The following is an 18,865-nucleotide window of genomic DNA, read 5'->3' on the forward strand; positions in this document are numbered from 1 at the left end:
GACCATTTAAGCAAGAGTATTAGGGCACGCCTGTACCAGAAAAAAACCGGTCACACATCAGCTTTGTTAAATCTTTTCTGATTTTCCTATCAAAAACTTCATTATTGTCATCGTTTTTCTTTATTCAGTAATTGATGCAAGTTTTCCCATTGTATTCATTGGTATAGTGATCATCTGTTCATTTTGGTTGATTGAAAGTGCATGTTTTTCTTCTAGTACTGTGCTTACTAGTAAGATTAACAGAACCAAACGTATCACATGGTGCTCGAAGAAATAAAGCTAGAGAAGACTTACATGGGTGGGGTGGCAAATTTGTAAATAGGTTTTGGGGCCGCCAAAAATGAACTTACGCAAAGTATTTGGGAAGCCGTTTCCAACTTAAAGTCATCTTGTTCTCTGTTCAACAGATAGTCTTTTATATTGCTGTTCCCAACGATTTCTCAGAAGCCATTCGTGGCATTAAACGAAATATTCATAATGGGGTTATGAATGGATTAGTGGATGATTAGAAGGAATAGCAAAAGTTCAATTACTGAACAACAAAGTGTACTCAAAACAATAACAATCAATTCCAGAAACATTAAAGAATTTTTCGTTTTAATAACTGGGAGTTAACCTTCGAGTGAGACTGAAGAATTTTATAGGGTCCACCAGAAAAAAATTAGATCATGTTGATCCGAAATTGTGTCTCTTGTTGAACTTTGGATGTTTTATAATGTATTTATTTTAAAAAAATCTCCCTTGTTGATAATACTCATTTCCTATTTAGGTCTTACACCTCCCTTCATATTTCGATGTATAATGAAGAGCATGCGCGATTAGAGACAATTAAGAAAAATGGAGAATTTTGATGGGAGCATTGCGTATGAAGATATAATCAATGCAACGGAAGACTTTGACATCGGATAGTACATCGGGAGTGGCTGTTACGCTGGTAGTGTCTACAGAGCGCACGATTGCGAAATGGGAATATCGTGGCATTGAAGAAACTTCATCATCTTAAAGCAAAGGACCCATCTTTTGATAAGAAGTTGTGAAACGAAGTGAAACACTTGGAAGTTGGACATGAAAGCATAATTAAGCTCCATGGTTTCTACTTGCACAAGCGATGCTTGTAGTCGGTTTACGAGTACATGATGGAAAGGGAGAGACTAATTGGTCCAGTAGAGTCACTGTCGTTTGGGAAACGCAAAAAGACGTTTTGGTATTTAATTGAAATTACAAGCATCCTTTGCTTTCCAAGTTGAAGGCAGGCCAGTCAAAAAAAGAAAAAGGCCGGAAAATTGGTCCATGACCTTTCCCTTACAATGGGTTAGAAATTTTTAGGGCCAAACATCACCAATAAAAGTGTCATAAAGACCATGACTTCCCATGAACCATTGAACACGCATTGATCCAAACTTCAACACACATGAAACCCCAGAAGACCTTGACTTGTTAATGGATGTGTGCCAGTTCCGTCCATACATGCCTGCTGGTTTAAAATCTTTTTTTTTTAGGCCAGTATGCTGGTTTAAAATTTAATCGAATCATAAAACTGCCAAATTTAGAGATTGCGGTGAGTAGAATATTCCGTTTGTTGGAACATTTGTGCTAGAACTCTAAAAATTCATCACTCAAATTACATCGGCGATTTTCCTTACTTGAAAATCCATTGTGGCATTAATTTAATATTAAATCATCCAACGTGGTTCACCGGAAAGTAATGTCACGCGAGAATTTCCAACAAAAAAATCATTGATGTAACTTTAAGCGATCTGCTTTTAAAAATTATGAATTGTTTAAAAAGTTATCACATCAAATTGAGCACCGTACAAAAATTATAGCTTTGCTAGTGTTTTTATCCTTTCCAGTTTTATCGAGTAATCAATGGTCGGAAGCCATGAAATTCAAGCGATGTCACGACAACTTACTCAAGATTTTATCTATAGCCAATGCTGACTTTATTTTGTACGGTGTCCAGCTAAATTTGAAATTTAACTTTTGTCAAGCTAGTTAGAGCAGCTCGTGGGATATAAGAGCTAATTTTGTTTACATTGAGCAATCAAACAAGTTATTATCTCATGAGATATAAGGGTAATTGACTTGCTATCACAACCACGAAAACATTGACATGTAGTCCAAAATAAGTTGTTAGCTTCTTCTTCTTCTTTTTTGACAATACAAAGTATCTGTACCGTTCGACTCAAACAAATGTCACTAATGCACGCAATTCGCTTGTTCACATTTACATGCATCTAGTAAGGCTCTATTCACAGGGTGGCTAGTAAGATCATTTTGAATATGAAACGTTATGACGGAATGAGTCCTATCTAAATTAGGCCTTTAATCACTTAGCCAATAATTCGAGGTTTTAAAACAAAATGATTAAGATGAAAGTAATGGCCAAATTATTTTGATCACGGAGTACTCTTTCGAACAATCATTCTTGATATTAGATGTGAAGTCCATTAGGACCCTCTGTGGAGACCAAACTAAAGCAACGTGTGTTACACAACAAGATTCAAACACAGAAAAGTGTTACGCGTGAGACCAAGGTGAATCATCATGCTTGTGCGTCCGGTTCACGCAAGTGTGAAGGCCTAATGTAAAAAAAAAAGTACAAACTTCACCTTGAGTGATAATTAAATCCCAAATCTGGCCCTAACAATTTGAAAATTTCACATCACGGATACCGGATTTGAGACTCAAAAAATTTGTGTATTTTATTGAGACAAAAAAAGTTTAGATCAAAATTATCACTCAAGGTAAAATTGGTGGTTTTTTTTTGGAACTAGCTCCAAGTGTGAATTGGATTCACACTAAAACCACGGGGGCCCAACGCCTGACGGTGACACGAGGCTTCAATTAGTCGAAATTGAAGACTTCCAAGTCGTTATGTTGGATTACCTTACTCATATATCACAGCAAAACTCAGGCCTTGCGCATCCCAAGCAAAAAGAAGAAATCCTCTCTCTCTCTCTCCCTCTCTCTCTCTCTCTCTCTCTCTCAAAAGCATGAAGATATTCCATATGATTCATTTGAATCCTGTAAGCAAACCCGTCGTCGGCTTGCATGTTCGCCAACTGATGACCGCAGCTACATGGATCCTTCTTGCGCTGGCTCTCTCCCACAACTTCCCTGCCCTTGCTACGGAAACAGAGGCGGATGCTCTCCGTCGCAGTGGGTGGTGGCGGCCTGACTCCATTACGAGCAACACTTCCTTGTCGCATTGCACGTGGCCTGGCATTTCGTGCGACGATTCTGGAAGCGTCGTCGAAATAAACAAACCACGACGAAGCTACAACTACTACGAGTTAGCAACTAATTTCAGCAGCATGAATTTCTCACTGCTCCCGAATCTCTGCTCTCTTCGGGTGCCTGATAATTACCTTGCTGGTATCATCCCCCTTCAAATATGTGCACTCCCAAAGCTCAGGCACCTCAACTTGTCCGACAATTACCTAACCGGTGAGTTACCTCTTTGTCTCCAAAACCTCACCACGTTAGAAGTTATTGACATTCATAATAATCAAATCGATAGTCCTATCCCTCCAGAATTGGGAAATCTAAAGAGGCTGATCCACCTAGATTTCGGTTTCAATTCAATTCATGGCCCTATCCCTCCAGAATTGGGAAATCTAAAGAGTCTGGTCCACCTAGATTTCAGTGTCAATTCGCTTCATGGCCCTATCCCTCCAAAATTGGGAAATCTAAAGAGTCTGGTCCACCTAGATTTCAGTTTCAATTCGCTTCATGGCCCTATCCATCCAGAATTGGGAAATCTAAAGAGTCTGGTCCACCTAGATTTCAGTTTCAATTCGCTTCATGGCCCTATCCCTCCAGAATTGGGAAATCTAAAGAGTCTGGTCCACCTAGATTTCAGTTTCAATTCGCTTCATGGCCCTATCCATCCAGAATTGGCAAATCTAAAGAGTCTGGTCCACCTAGATTTCAGTTTCAATTCGCTTCATGGCCCTATCCCTCCAGAATTGGGAAATCTAAAGAGTCTGGTCCACCTAGATTTCAGTTTCAATTCGCTTCATGGCCCTATCCCTCTGACTCTAACAAAACTGAGGAACTTGACTCATCTCTATTTGCAAGGAAATGCCTTCAATGGATCCATTCCTCCGGAAATATGGAACTTGACAGACTTGGCATATCTGAGTATGGAAGAGAATACATTTAGTGGATGTATCCCTTCAGAAATAGGATTCTTAACGGGTCTCACTCATCTAGATTTGAGCTCTAACAACTTCTCAGGAAAAATCCCTCAAGAACTTGGGAATTTGGTCATGTTAACCTATCTCAATCTTCAAAACAATTCTCTTCACGGTTCAATTCCCAATTTCAGAATGCTTTCCAAATTGGATCACATCGACTTATCGAACAATCATCTCACAGGAAATGTTCCACAAAATCTGTTCAATGTTCGTTATACATCTTTCGAAGGCAATGAAGGTTTGGTACGTTCTGCCATGGAAACAGAGGCAAATGCTCTTCGTCGTAGTGGGTGGTGGCCTGACCCCCTTACCAGCAACGTTTCCGTAGCACATTGCATGTGGCCTGGCATTTCATGCGACCATTCCGGAAGTGTTGTCAAGATAAATATAACACAACGAGGCCAATACGACTACAAGGTCTCACTTGATTTGAGCAGCATGGATTTCTCGCGGCTCACAAATCTGGCCTTTCTTGGGTTGCATGATGATAATTTGGGTAATATCTTTCCCCTTCAAATATGTGCACTCCCGAAGCTCAGGCACCTCAACTTGTCCCACAATCGGCTAATCGGTGAGTTCCCTCTTTGTCTCCAAAACCTCACCATGTTAGAAGTAATTGACATTCATGATAATACACTCGGAAGTCCTATCCCTCCCGAATTGGGAAATCTAAAGAGTCTTATCTACCTGGATCTGAGTTCCAATGTGTTTTCAGGGGCGATCCCTACGACTCTTGGTCACATAGATTACATTGACTTGTCGTACAATCATCTCACGGGAAAAATTCCAAATAATCTAGCCCATGTTCCTTATGGAGCTTTCATAGGCAATGAAGGTTTGGAAAAGATTGATGGTTCCAGAAGAATGCTTAGGGTTGTACTAATGACAATACTTATACCACTGATGGCTATATCATTCATTTTCCATTTTGTTTTGCGCCGTTGGATCATATTTCGGCGTAGAAAGAAGAGCATGCAATCAGAGACAGTGGAAAAAAAATGGAGATTTCTTGTCAATATGGAATTATGATGGGAGAATTGCATATGAAGACATAATCAATGCAACAGAAGACTTTGACATCAAATATTGCATTGGAACTGGTGGATACGGTAGTGTCTATAGAGCGCGATTGCCCAATGGGAAAATCGTGGCACTAAAGAAACTTCACCGTCTTGAAGCAGAGGACCCATCTTTCGACAAGAGCTTCCGAAATGAAGTGAAGCACTTGACAGAAGTACGACATAGAAGCATAATTAAGCTCTATGGATTTTGCTTACACGAGAGATGCATGTTCTTGGTTTATGAGTACATGGAAAGGGGAAGTCTATTCTGTGTTTTGAGAGATGACAATGAAGCGGTGGAATTAGATTGGTCTAAAAGACTCAAGATTGTCTGGGATATAGCACATGCCTTGTCTTACCTACACCATGATTGTGCTAGGCCAATCGTTCATCGAGACATATCTAGCAACAACATTTTGCTCGACAACAAAATGCAGGCTTTCCTATCAGATTTCGGCATGGCAAGACTCATGGAACCTAATTTCTCATCTAATCTCACTGCAAATATTGCAGGCACTCATGGATATATAGCACCAGGTGAGCATCAATAGTCCCCCCTTTTGGTAATAACATGTTGACGCTTCATCGTGCTTACATATTTATCATTTGATAATGCACTAGCTAATATTGAGAACTTAGTTTCGAGCCTCATCTAATTTATGACCTTTTGTTATTTTTTAAGAGCTCGCTTACACTTTGGTCGTCAATGAAAAATGCGACGTATACAGCTTCGGGGTGGTAGCAATAGAAACAATAATGGGTGAGCATCCAAGTGAGATCATCTTAATGTTGTCGACGCTCTTCAGAGAAGACATTATGCTACATCAAATATTGGACCCACGCTTGCCGATCCCAAGAGAGAATTCTGTTGCAAGAAGTATTGTTCTAGTAATATCTTTGGCCCTTGCTTGCTTAAGTAGCGATCCAAAGTCACGACCCACAATGAAACAAGTTTCGGAAGTTTTTCTAGCTCCAAAACTAGCGTTGGCCAAGCCCTTCCATTCAATTTCACTTGCGCAGCTCCGAGGAAATAATCGAGCAGTATGGGTGGAAGGCGGATCAACAGAAAATCCGTCAAGCCTACAAGAAGAGCAAGGCCCGTGAAGTACTTGTCCCAAAACAAGCAAATAAGTTCCACCAAGTGAAGAGTCGGTTGATAAAATAGTGCTGTAAATTGGTGAAATGCGGTTGAGGACATGAAGTCTGCGGCTTATGCAATTTTAAGTTATGCCAAACACTTTTTTATACTAGCTAGGCTAAAATCTTCCTTGGTGGCAGTCACTAAGGAGTGAAGCATTTATAGGACAGACTTTTATTTTTCTGTCTTTTTAGTAAGATCGGAATGTGTGATGAGTGATAATGTGATGTTGCCACCATGAATGTTTGGCTTGTTAAGGACATGCACTATGTCTTTGCAGGATCGTTTCTCTTTAGTCGAAGACGGAAAATTTCGAAATTGACGTTTCCTTCACATTGGCTAAAAGAACAGACATCACATAAACAACAAAAGACCAAGACTTCTCTTGAGCGTGTAGACGACTCATGTACATGAAAGTGAAACTCGATGACCTTAGAGACTTTGGAATTGAGTACTCGACCAAGACCTTGACTTCTTGAGCGTGTCCTACTTCCATACATAATCCGGTTTAAATTCTAATTAAATCACCATTAAGTAACCGTGACATTTTCGACAAAGGGGCTACCGGCCACTCCACAATAATGATGTTGCAGATATTCAGCTTCTCTTATCAACGGCAATGTATAGCTGTCCATTGTAACAGAAACATATAATCGTATTGTAAATACATTCCTAGAAACTAATTTATGTCTACATAAATATGTCATTGCAAAGTATTCTAGTACTGTTCTTAATGAGTGACCTCACCTAGGCCCAATCCGGCAAGGGCGTCCCTCGCCCAAGGCCGGTGAGGGCTAGGCGAGGAGAGGCCCGATGATAGTCGGTGGAGGGAAAAAGGGAAAAAAATGATTTAGAAAATTACCAAAATTATCAAAATTGTCCATGTCAGCGTCGACCATACCACGTAGGCATTGACTAAATCACAACGTTAGCAATTTCCAGTCAAAATTGCTGGAAGAATTAAATTGGCAAATCATTAAAAGGTTTAGGATTAAATTGACAAATTATCCAAAACTCTCTACTTCAAGGAGAGCTTCTAAATTTGCACAATTAAAAAGTTTAGGATTGAATTGGCCGCTGTATAATATGTTTAGAAGTTTTGGGCAATTTTCGCTACTTTTTACTAATCTTGCTTCCAACTAGGATTCTTCCATTTCTTAAGTGCTCGCCCCATTCAATACCATTGGTTATGATGAGGTTTAATCAGCAATATCGCAATAATTGTCGGTTACATGGGAAATATCCCTACGTATATAACAAGGAGCAAGAGCAATTTTCAACTATTGCCAAATCCAGGTATATTATACATTAGTAAATAATAAGAATCAAGAATTTCGTATCTTTTGTCTAAAAGCGGACAATTTAGATGAAACGGGATACATTAGTAAGTCACGACCACCGACAATGAAACAAATTTCTGAAGCTTTGTTGGGTCAAAAGATACCAATAATGGAGCCCTTCCATGCAATCTCATTGGCGCAGATCCGACAAAATCTGATTGGCGCATCAATGTTTTCACGGACTACGTAACAGTTAAATCGACTAAGTACATTCTTGATACAGATAAAGAAATTGGTATCTTGGATAAATTTCATAGTTCGGGGTTTTTTTTTATAGAAACTCCTCTCCTGTCTGAAAGACCCCAAGCGTAATTAATTAATAAGTGATTGGTATGACTCAAAATGACCATTTAAGCAAGAGTATTAGGGCACGCCTGTACCAGAAAAAAACCGGTCACACATCAGCTTTGTTAAATCTTTTCTGATTTTCCTATCAAAAACTTCATTATTGTCATCGTTTTTCTTTATTCAGTAATTGATGCAAGTTTTCCCATTGTATTCATTGGTATAGTGATCATCTGTTAATTTTGGTTGATTGAAAGGGCATATTTTTCTTCTAGTACTGTGCTCACTAGTAAGATTAACTGAACCAAAAGTATCACATGGTGCTCGAAGAAATAAAACTAGAGAAGACTTATATGGGTGGGGTGGCAAATTTGTAAATAGGTTTTGGGGCCGCCAAAATTGAACTTGCGCAAAGTATTTGGGAAGCTGTTTCCAACTTAAAGTCATCTTGTTCTCTGTTCAACAGATAGTCTTTTATATTGCAGTTCCCAACGATTTATCAGAAGTCATTTGTGGCATTAAACGAAATATTCATAATGGGGTTATCAATGGATTAGTGGATGATTAGAAGGAATAGCAAAAGTTCAATTACTGAACAACAAAGTGTACTCGAAGCAATAACAATCAATTCCAGAAACATAAAAGAATAATTTGTTTTAATAACTGGGAGTTAACCTTTGAGTGAGACTGAAGAATTTTATAGGGTCCACCAGAAAAAATTTAGATCATGTTGATCCTAAATTGTGTCTCTTGTTGAACTTTGGATGTTTTATAATGTATTTATTTTTAAAGAATCTCCCTTATTTATAATACTCATTTCCTATTTAGGTCTTACACCTCACTTCGTATTTCAATGTATAATGAAGAGCATGCGCAATCAGAGACAACTAAGAAAAATGGAGATTTCTTGTTGATAAGGAATTTTGATGGGAGAATTGCATATGAAGATATAATCAATGCAACGGAAGACTTTGACATCGGATATAGCATCGTGAGTGGCTGTTACGTTCGTAGTGTCTATAGAGCACAATTGCAAAATGGGGATATCGTGGCATCGAAGAAACTTCACCATCTTAAAGCAAAGGACCCATCTTTTGATAAGAAGTTCCGAAATGCAGTCAAACACTCGACGAAAGTAGGACGTGAAAGCATAATTAAGCTTCATGGTTTCTACTTACACAAGCGATGCTCGTTGTTGGTTCATGAGTACAAGAGGGAAAGGGGGAGTCTAAGTGGTGCATTGAGAAACGATGCTGAAGCGACAAAACTCGATTGGTCCAGTAGAGTCACTGTAGTTTGGATAAAGCAAAAAGACTGCTTTGGTATTATTAAATTGAAATTACAAGCATCCTTGGCTTTCTAAGTTGAAGGCAGGCCAGTAAAAAAAAGAAAAAGGCTGGAAAATTGGTCCATGACCTTCCCCTTACAATGGGTTAGAAATATGGAGGGCCAAACATCACCAATAAAAGTGTCATAAAGACCATGACTTCCCATGAACCATTGAACACGCACTGATCCAAAAGTCAACACACATGAAACCCCAAAAGACCTTGACTTGTTGATGGATGTGTGCAAGTTCCGTCCATACAAGCATGCTGGTTTAAAATCTTTTTTTTAGGCCAGTATGCTGGTTTAAAATTTAATCAAATCGTAAAACTGCCAAATTTAGAGATTGCGGTGGATAGAATATTCTGTTTGTCAGAACATTTGTGCTAGAACTCTAAAAAATTTATCACTCAAATTACATCGGCGATTTTCCTTACTTGAAAATCCATTGTGGCATTAATTTAATATTAAATCATCCAACGTGGTTCGCCAGAAAATAATGTCACGCGGGAATTTCCAACAAAAAAATCATTGATGTAACTTTAAGTGATATGCTTTTAAAAATTATGAATCGCTTAAAAAGTTATCACATCAAAGTGAGCACCGTACAAAAATTATAACTTTGTTAATTAGTGTTCCTATCCTTTCCAGTTTTATCGAGTAATCAATGGTCGAAAGCCATGAAATTCAAGCGATGTCACAACAACTTACTCAAGATTTTATCTATAGCCAATGCTGACTTTATTTTGTATGGTGTCCCACTAAATTTGAAATTTAACTTTTGTCAAGCTAGTTAGAGCAGCTCGTGGGATATAAGAGCTAATTTTGTTTACATTGAGCAATCAAACAAGTTATTATCTCATGGGATATGAGGGTAATTAACTTGCTATTACAACCGCGAAAACCTTGACATGTAGTCCAAAATAAGTTGTTAGCTTTTGTTTTGACAATACAAAGTATTCGGACCGTTCGACTCAAACAAATGTCACTAACACACACAATTCACCTGTTCACATTTTACATGTATTTAGTAAAGCTCCATTCATAGGGTGGCTTGTGAGATTATTCTGAATATAAAATGTTATGAGGGAATCTATCCTATCTAAATTAGGTGTTTAATCACTTAGCCAATAATTTGAGGTTTTAAAACAAATTTATTAAGATGAAAGTAATGGCCAAATTAGTTTGATCACGGAGTACTCTTTCTCAATTAGATGTGAAGTCCATTAGGACCCTCTATGGAGACCAGACTAAAGTAACGTGTGTTACACAACAAGATTCAAACACAGAAAAGTGTGACACGTGAGACCAAGGTAAAAAACCATGCTTGTGCGTACGGTTCACGCAAGTGTGAAGCCCTAATTTAAAAAAAAAAAACTTCAATTTTACCTTGGGTAACAATTTTTGTCCGAACTTTTTTTGTCTCATAAAATATCACAAACTTTCATTTAAACCCCAAATCTGGCTCTAACAATTTGAAAATTTCACATCCGGAGACTAGATTTGGAATTCGAGTAAAAGTTTGTGTTTTTTATTAAGACAAAAAAAGTTCGCGTTAGAATTGCAACTCAAGGTAAAATTTGTGTTTTTTTTTTAAAATTAGCCCCAAGTGTGAATTGGATTTACACTAAAACCACGGGGGCCCAACGCCTGACGGTGACACGTGGCTTCAATTAGTCGAAATTGAAGACTTCCAAGTCGTTATGTTGAATTGCCCTTTATATATTACAGCAAAACTCAGGCCTTGCGCATTCCAAGCAAAAAGAAGAGATCCTCTCTCTCACTCTCTCTCTCTCTCTCTCAAAAGCATGAAGATATTCCATATGATTCATTTGAAACCTGCAAGCAAACCCGCCGTCGGTTTGCATGTTCGCCAGCTGATGACCGCAGCTACATGGATCGCTATTGCGCTGGCTCTCTCCCACAACTTCCCTGCCCTCGCCACCGAAACAGAGGCAGATGCTCTTAGTCGCAGTCTATGGTGGCCTTACTACAATTCCTTGTCTCATTGCACGTGGCCTGGCATTTCGTGCGACGATTCTGGAAGCGTGGTCGAAATAAACGTGCCACCAACAGGTTGCTACGGCTGCCCGTTCAGAAGAAATTTGAGCAGCATGAATTTCTCTCTGCTCCCGAATCTCGGCTCTCTTCGGCTGCCTGATTATTCCCTTGCCGGTATCATTCCCCTTCAAATATGTACACTCCCAAAGCTCAGGCACCTCAACTTGTCCGACAATTACCTAACCGGTGAGTTACCTCTTTGTCTCCAAAACCTCACCACGTTAGAAGTTATTGACATTCATAACAATCAAATCGATACTCCTATCCCTCCAGAATTGGGAAATCTAAAGAGTCTGATCCGCCTAGATTTCAGTTTAAATTCGTTTCATGGCCCTATCCCTCTGACTCTAACAAAATTGAGGAACTTGACTCATCTCTATTTGCAAGGAAATGCCTTCAATGGATCTATTCCTCCGGAAATAGGGAACTTGACAAACTTGGCATATCTGAGTATGGAAGACAACAGAATCGGTGGATATATCCCTCAAGAATTGGGAAATCTAAAGAGTCTGATCCACCTAGATTTCAATTTCAATTCGCTTCATGGCCCTATCCCTCCGACTCTAGCGAAATTGAGGAACTTGACTCATCTCTATTTGCAAGGAAATGCCTTCAACGGATCTATTCCTCCGGAAATAGGGAACTTGACAGACTTGGCATATCTGAGTATGGAAGAGAATACATTCAGTGGATGTATCCCTTCAGAAATAGGATTCTTAACGGGTCTCACTCATCTAGATTTGAGCTTTAACAACTTCTCAGGAAAAATCCCCCAAGAACTTGGGAGTTTGGTCATGTTAACCTATCTCAATCTTCAAAACAATTCTCTTCACGGTTCAGTTCCCAATTTCAAAAAGCTTTCCAAATTGGATCACATCGACTTATCGTACAATCATCTTACAGGAAATGTTCCACAAAATCTGTTCAATGCTCGTTATACATCTTTCAAAGGCAATGAAGTTTTGGAATATACTGCCATGGAAGCAGAGGCAAATGCTCTTCGTCGGAGTGGGTGGTGGCCTTACCCCCTTACAAGTAACGTTTCCTTAGCATATTGCATGTGGCCTGGCATTTCATGCGACCATTCCGGAAGCGTTGTCAAGATAAACATAACACAACGAGGCCAATACGACTACATGGTCGCACTTGATTTGAGCAGCATGAATTTCTCGCTGCTCTCGAATCTGGCCTTTCTTAGGGTGCATCATGATAATTTGGGTAATATCTTTCCCCTTCAAATATGTGCACTCCCAAAGCTCTGGCACCTCAACTTGTCCCACAATCAGCTAACCGGTGAGTTCCCTCTTTGTCTCCAAAACCTCACCATGTTAGAAGTAATTGACATTCATAGTAATTACATTTATGGTTCAATCCCCCCCGAATTGGGAAATCTAAATAGTCTTAGATACCTGGATCTGAGTTCCAATTCGTTTTGGGGGATGATCCCTCCGACTCTTGGTCACATAGATTACATTGACTTGTCATACAATTATCTCACGGGAAAAATTCCAAATAATCTGGCCCATGTTCCTTATGGAGCTTTCATAGGCAATGAAGGTTTGGAAAAGATTGATGGTTCGGAAAAGATTGATGGTTCCAGAAGAATGTTTAGGGTTGTGCTTATGACAATACTTATACCACTGACGGCTATAACATTCATTTTCTATTTTGTTTTGCGCCCTCCAATCATATTTCGACGTAGAAAGAAGAGCATGCAATCAGAGACAATGGAAAAAAATGGAGATTTCTTGTCAATATGGAATTATGATGGGAGAATTGCATATGAAGACATAATCAATGCAACAGAAGACTTTGATATCAAATATTGCATTGGAACTGGTGGATACGGTAGTGTCTATAGAGCACAATTGCCCAACGGGAAAATCGTGGCACTAAAGAAACTTCACCATCTTGAATCAGAGGACCCATCTTTCGACAAGAGCTTCCGAAATGAAGTGAAGCACTTGACAGAAGTACGACATAGAAGCATAATTAAGCTCTATGGATTTTGCTTACACGAGCGATGCATGTTCTTGATTTATGAGTACATGGAAAGGGGAAGTCTATTCTGTGTTTTGAGAGATGACTATGAAGCGGTGGAACTAGATTGGTCAAAAAGACTCAAGATTGTCTGGGATATAGCACATGCCTTGTCTTACCTACACCATGATTGCGCTCGGCCAATCATTCATCGAGACATATCTAGCAACAACATTTTGCTCGACAACAAAATGCAGGCTTTCGTATCAGATTTCGGCACGGCAAGACTCATGGAACCTAATTTCTCATCTAATCTCACTGCAAATATTGTAGGCACTCATGGATATATAGCACCAGGTGAGCAACAATAGTCCATATTTTTGCGGAATGTTATTACTAGAGGCACATAGCTTGATCATGCTTACATATTTATCATTTGACAATGCACTAGCTAAGATTGAGAACTTAGTTTCGAGCATCATCTAATTTATGACCTTTTTTTATTTTTTAAGAGCTCGCTTACACTTTGATCGTCAATGAGAAATGCGACGTATACAGCTTCGGGGTGGTAGCAATAGAAACAATAATGGGTGAGCATCCAAGTGAGATCATCTTAATGTTGTCGACGCTCTTCAGAGAAGACATTATGCTACATCAAATATTGGACCCGCGCTTGCCAATCCCAAGAGAGAATTCTGTTGCAAGAAGTATCGTTCTAGTAATATCTTTGGCACTTGCTTGCTTAAGTAGCGATCCAAAGTCACGACCCACAATGAAACAGGTTTCGGAAGTTTTTCTAGCTCCAAAACTAGCGTTGGCCAAGCCCTTCCATTCAATTTCACTTGGGCAGCTCCAAGGAAATAATCGAGCAGTATGGGTGGAAGGCGGATCAACAGAATATTCGTCAAGCCTACAAGAAGAGCAAGGACCGTGAAGTACTTGCCCCAAAACAAGCAAATAAGTTCCACCAAGTGAAGAGTCGGTTGATATATTGGTGCTGTAAATTGGTGAATGTGGTTGAGGACTTGAAGTATGCTGCTTATGCAATTTTAATTATGCCAAACACTTTTTTATACTAGCTAGGCTAAAATCTTCCTAGGTAGCAGTTACTAAGGAGTGAAGCATTTATAGGATAGACGTTTATTTTTCTGTCTTTTTAGTAAGATCGGAATGTGTGATGAGTGATAATGTGATGTTGTCACCATGAATGTTTGGCTTGTTAAGGACAGTCACTACGTATATGCAGGATCGTTTCTCTTTAGTTGAAGACGGAAAATTTCGAAATTGACGTTTCCTTCACATTGGCTAAAAGATCAGACATCACATAAACAACAAAAGACCAAGACTTCTCTTGAGCGTGTAGACAACTCATGTACATGAAAATGAAACTCGATGACCTTAGAGACTTTAGAATTGGGTACTCGACCAAGAGCTTTACTTCTTGAACGTGTCTTAATTCCTTGCATAATCTGGTTTAAATTCTAATGAAATCACCATCAATTAACCGTCAAACTTACCATAAGTGAGCTGCCTCCCTCTCCAGAGAACCTCACCAGGCTTCGTGTACTGGACATTTGTCATAATCAAGTCGATCTGAAGAGATTGACCCACGTAAAATCTCATATTCAATGCACGTAGCAATCCCTTAGACGCTCGATTGCTTGGACAATATGCAATAGCTTAGCTTCACCTCAAACAAATTAGGCGGCTCCAAACCCCCTTGAAATACGGAACCTCAAGCAATTGAATCATGTTGATTTAAGCCACAACAACTTCATCGGTCTCGTTCCATCAATTATAGGGAATCTCACGAGCTTGAAATATCTCTATATGCAAGAGAACAAAATTCAGTGGAACTTATTTTCCAGAAATGGGGAACTTGACGAACTTGACTTATCTCTAATTGCAAGGCAACTAATTCAATGGTTCTACTCCGTCGGAATTAAGCCATTTGGAGAACTTGATTGATATGAGCCTAAATTCGAATATCCTCACTTACCCGCTTCACTCATGTATGGGAAATTTAACAAGCTTGATCGTGTTGAATTTACGGGAATTTAGATTCGACTGTGCCATCCCATTGGAAACAGGAGATATAAGAAATATCAAACTACTAGATTTGAGCTTGAACAACTTCGTCGGGAAAATCCCTGTTTGAAAGTGTCCTGTTCTTCCGGAACTTAAATCCAAAGTTTATTGATATGCTTCACGTTTCTTTCATTTGCATTTCTATTTTTCTTCCTTAATGTCGCAAGAAAGTGATATGATCGATTGGTTTTCATATACTAGATCATCTTATTAGTTGCCATTTATGTTACAAACTAAGATTCTTACATATAAATAATCCCCCAAAAGGTTTTAGGTAATACAAATAGAATAAAAGAGGTGAAAAGTAAAGTTTCAGCAATTTATGACTCGTGTTTTCATATTCGAGGATTAGCATGTCTAGAGTCGTATATGTGAATGTGATAGCAGGAGCTGGGTTAAATTATTAGTTGAAGAAGTGGGAAAATCTTCCAAGACGTGTACCAACCATGTTGGGGACTTGCCTCGTCTATAGTCTAGACCTGCCCATGGGTCGATCTATTCATATTCGAGTCTGCTGTAACTTTGTTATCCAATTCCATCCATTTCATATTAAATAAAAACAGTATCCAGATCAACTTTTTCCGGCCAAAAGTAGTTGCCAATCGTGAATCTCTAGATGGGAAGAGTTTGGCAATAGAACGTCTTGCAATAGAACACTTACCAGGCTGGAGCGAGCGGGGCGCTTGGCCATGATCAAGTCTACTATATTGTAATCTCATCGAAGGAATGGCATTATTTGCATTTTGCAAGTAGACTAGGATCGACTTGGAGCTCGGATGGGCTTAGGCGAAAGGTTTAAAAAACAACACTAATAGGCGGGCTAAGGCTAGTGAGTGGAGCTAAAACTCCGTCCAAGACCACCTATAATTCGAAATGCAGGGCCGAGGCAAGAGCCAGAGGCGGTATTTGGCTCAAGAACAGTTTAGCTTGCTAGTCCCCCCGATTTAAAAAGAACTGATTGAGCCCAAAAAAAATTGAACTAATTGAGCCCAATCGGGGCGCCATCCATCTAGGCCGAATGCATTGTCCAAGCCTGGCCGAGGGATGGCCCGACTCATCGGACTGCTCGTGTCATGATCACTTGCATTTGCGAGAGATTACTACCAAGTAGACCTGCTCATTGGGTCGGCTTGGATGGGCTCGGGCTGGTCCGCTGGGGCATGAACCTTTCGGAGAACCTGCCTAGGCTTGAACTTGCATGCCTGGGCAAGTGCCCAGGCCCGCCCATCAGCCCACCTCCTTATTTTTTTTTATTTAGAATTGGGTTAATACCACGAAAAACCTCAAACTGGTACACCTATAGTAAATTTACCCCAAAATAATTTTTTTACCATAAAAAAACTCCAAATTGGTGCACATGTGACAATTTTACTCTGAACTAATTTTTTGACTATCAAAAACCCCAAACCAGTACACTTATGACAATTTTACCCCAAACTGGTACACCTGTGACAAATTTACCCTTCGTTAGTTTCCGTTAAGTTTTACTGTCAAATTGCTAAGTTTGATGACAAGTAATAATTGACGGTTGTATCAGTTTGGAGTTTTACTCCTCTGTTTGTCGTAAGTTTACTAATTTGTGATTTTTCGTGATATTAATCTAATTTAACGAACATTAACGGAGAGTAAATTTATCACAAATGTACCAGTTTGGGGTTTTTAGTGATAAAAAAAATTAGTTCAGGGTAAAATTATCACAAGTATACCAGTTTAGGATTTTTGGTGGTCAAAAAATTAGTTCGGAGTAAAATTGTAACAAGTGTACCAATGTGGGGTTTTTAGTGATCAAAAAAATAGTTCGGGGTAAATTTATTACGAGTGTACCAGTTTGAGGTTTTTGGTGATCAAAAAATTAGTTTAGAGTAAAATTGTCTCATGTATACCAATTTAGGGTTTTTCGTGATATTAACCCTTTAGAATTTAGGCTACAATATCTGAAGAGCTTGATTGAGATGAGACTAAGCCACAACTCCTTTCACTTGCCTCATACCTCCATCTTTGGCCAATTTAACACTGGCCATGCTATATTTGAATGGGAATGGATTCGAACGGGCTATTCCATCAGAAACAAGAGATTTAAAGTGTCTTGCTTATCTAGATTTGAGCTTTAACTACTGGTCTAAAAGAATCCCTGTTGAACTTGAGAGTTTGGTTGAGACGAGGCTAGGCTTAAACTCCTTCACTTGCCCCATCCCTCCATCTTTGGCCAATTTAAACAAGCTTGACCGTTAGTTTGATAAAATGATGCTGCAATTTGGTGAAAGCGGTTGAGGCTATAAGCTTTATATGGCATCTACAATTTAAGTCGTGCATAAAAAATTGTGCAAACTAAAGTTATAGGAGTCATGAGAGGCAGTTTATATAGGACAGTTCCAGTAAGATTGGAATGCATGATCAATATAACTGGTTTGATATTTACACACTGCGTGTCGGTGTTACATGGATCTTTTGCTTTATAAGTTGAAAAGGTTTGTTAGTCAGAAAAAGAAAAGGGCTGGAAAATTGCTCCCTGACCTTTCCCTTACGCGGAGTTAGAAATTTCTAGGGCCAAACATCACCGTTAGATGTGCATAAAGACCATGACTTCTCATGAACCATTATAACGCGTACTGATCCAAAAACCCACACACATGAAAGCCCAAAAGACCATGACTTCTTGAGTAGGCACATGTCTATTCTATCGTGTTGTTTTTATCTTAAGGTCACAAAATCAACGCACGAGACTAGACCCCGAAGACCATTGACTTTTTTATGGACGTGTACAAGTTCCATCCATGCATTCATGCCGGGTCTTGTCTATTGGCCAGTATGCGGGTCTAAATTCGGATCGAATCCTGAACCCGCGGAATTCGCATGAGTAGAATAGTCTGCTTGCCCGAAAGTTCATATCATGACTTTAAAAAACCGATCGCCTAAGTTACGTTGGCGAATTTCCTTACTTGAAAGTGGGAAAGTATAAAAAAAAGTCATAAATTTATTGCATTTGTACTCAATTTAATCAACAGCAAATTTTTAATTGAGATCAATTTACCCTAAACCTTTCTGCGTGATAAATGACACCAGAGTCAATGCCATAACTCAGTATTTACACTCACTTAATCACTTAACCGCCATTTTCGTCAAACCATCATACGTGAATTTTTTTATTAATTTTTCATTCAACGTGGATTTTTTTAAATGTTTTTTATTTTTATTTTTTTTGAATTTTTGAATTCTTTTTTATTACTCTAGACGAAGCGTGTCTTATTTGTCGAACAATCAATACATGTCCGAAGACCTTGACTTGTTGACTTTTGAGGTGCGTACTCGACAAAGACCTTGACTTCAGGAATTTGTCGAGCTGTTTCAACTTCTAATTGAATCATCATTAGTTAATCGTGAAGT

General features: G+C 39.1%; 1 protein-coding gene and 1 pseudogene across 1 annotated transcript; both read left to right on the plus strand.

The window, feature by feature from the left end:
• Positions 1-2,996: 2,996 nt before the first annotated feature.
• On the plus strand, positions 2,997-6,367 carry LOC115667677 (probable leucine-rich repeat receptor-like protein kinase At1g35710; annotated as a pseudogene).
• Positions 6,368-11,948: 5,581 nt separating this feature from the next.
• Positions 11,949-14,520, plus strand: LOC115669497 (MDIS1-interacting receptor like kinase 2-like). The gene is made up of 2 exons (XM_056314052.1): positions 11,949-13,750; positions 13,906-14,520. Exons 1-2 carry the CDS (start codon positions 12,082-12,084, stop codon positions 14,325-14,327), a joined length of 2,091 nt encoding a protein of 696 aa, XP_056170027.1. The 5' UTR covers positions 11,949-12,081; the 3' UTR covers positions 14,328-14,520.
• The last annotated feature ends 4,345 nt before the right edge of the window (positions 14,521-18,865 follow it).

This window comes from Syzygium oleosum, unplaced genomic scaffold (genome assembly GCF_021117445.2).
Source record: "Syzygium oleosum isolate NSW1041296 unplaced genomic scaffold, Sole_v2.1 Sole_v2.08, whole genome shotgun sequence".
NCBI classification, from domain to species: Eukaryota; Viridiplantae; Streptophyta; class Magnoliopsida; order Myrtales; family Myrtaceae; genus Syzygium; species Syzygium oleosum.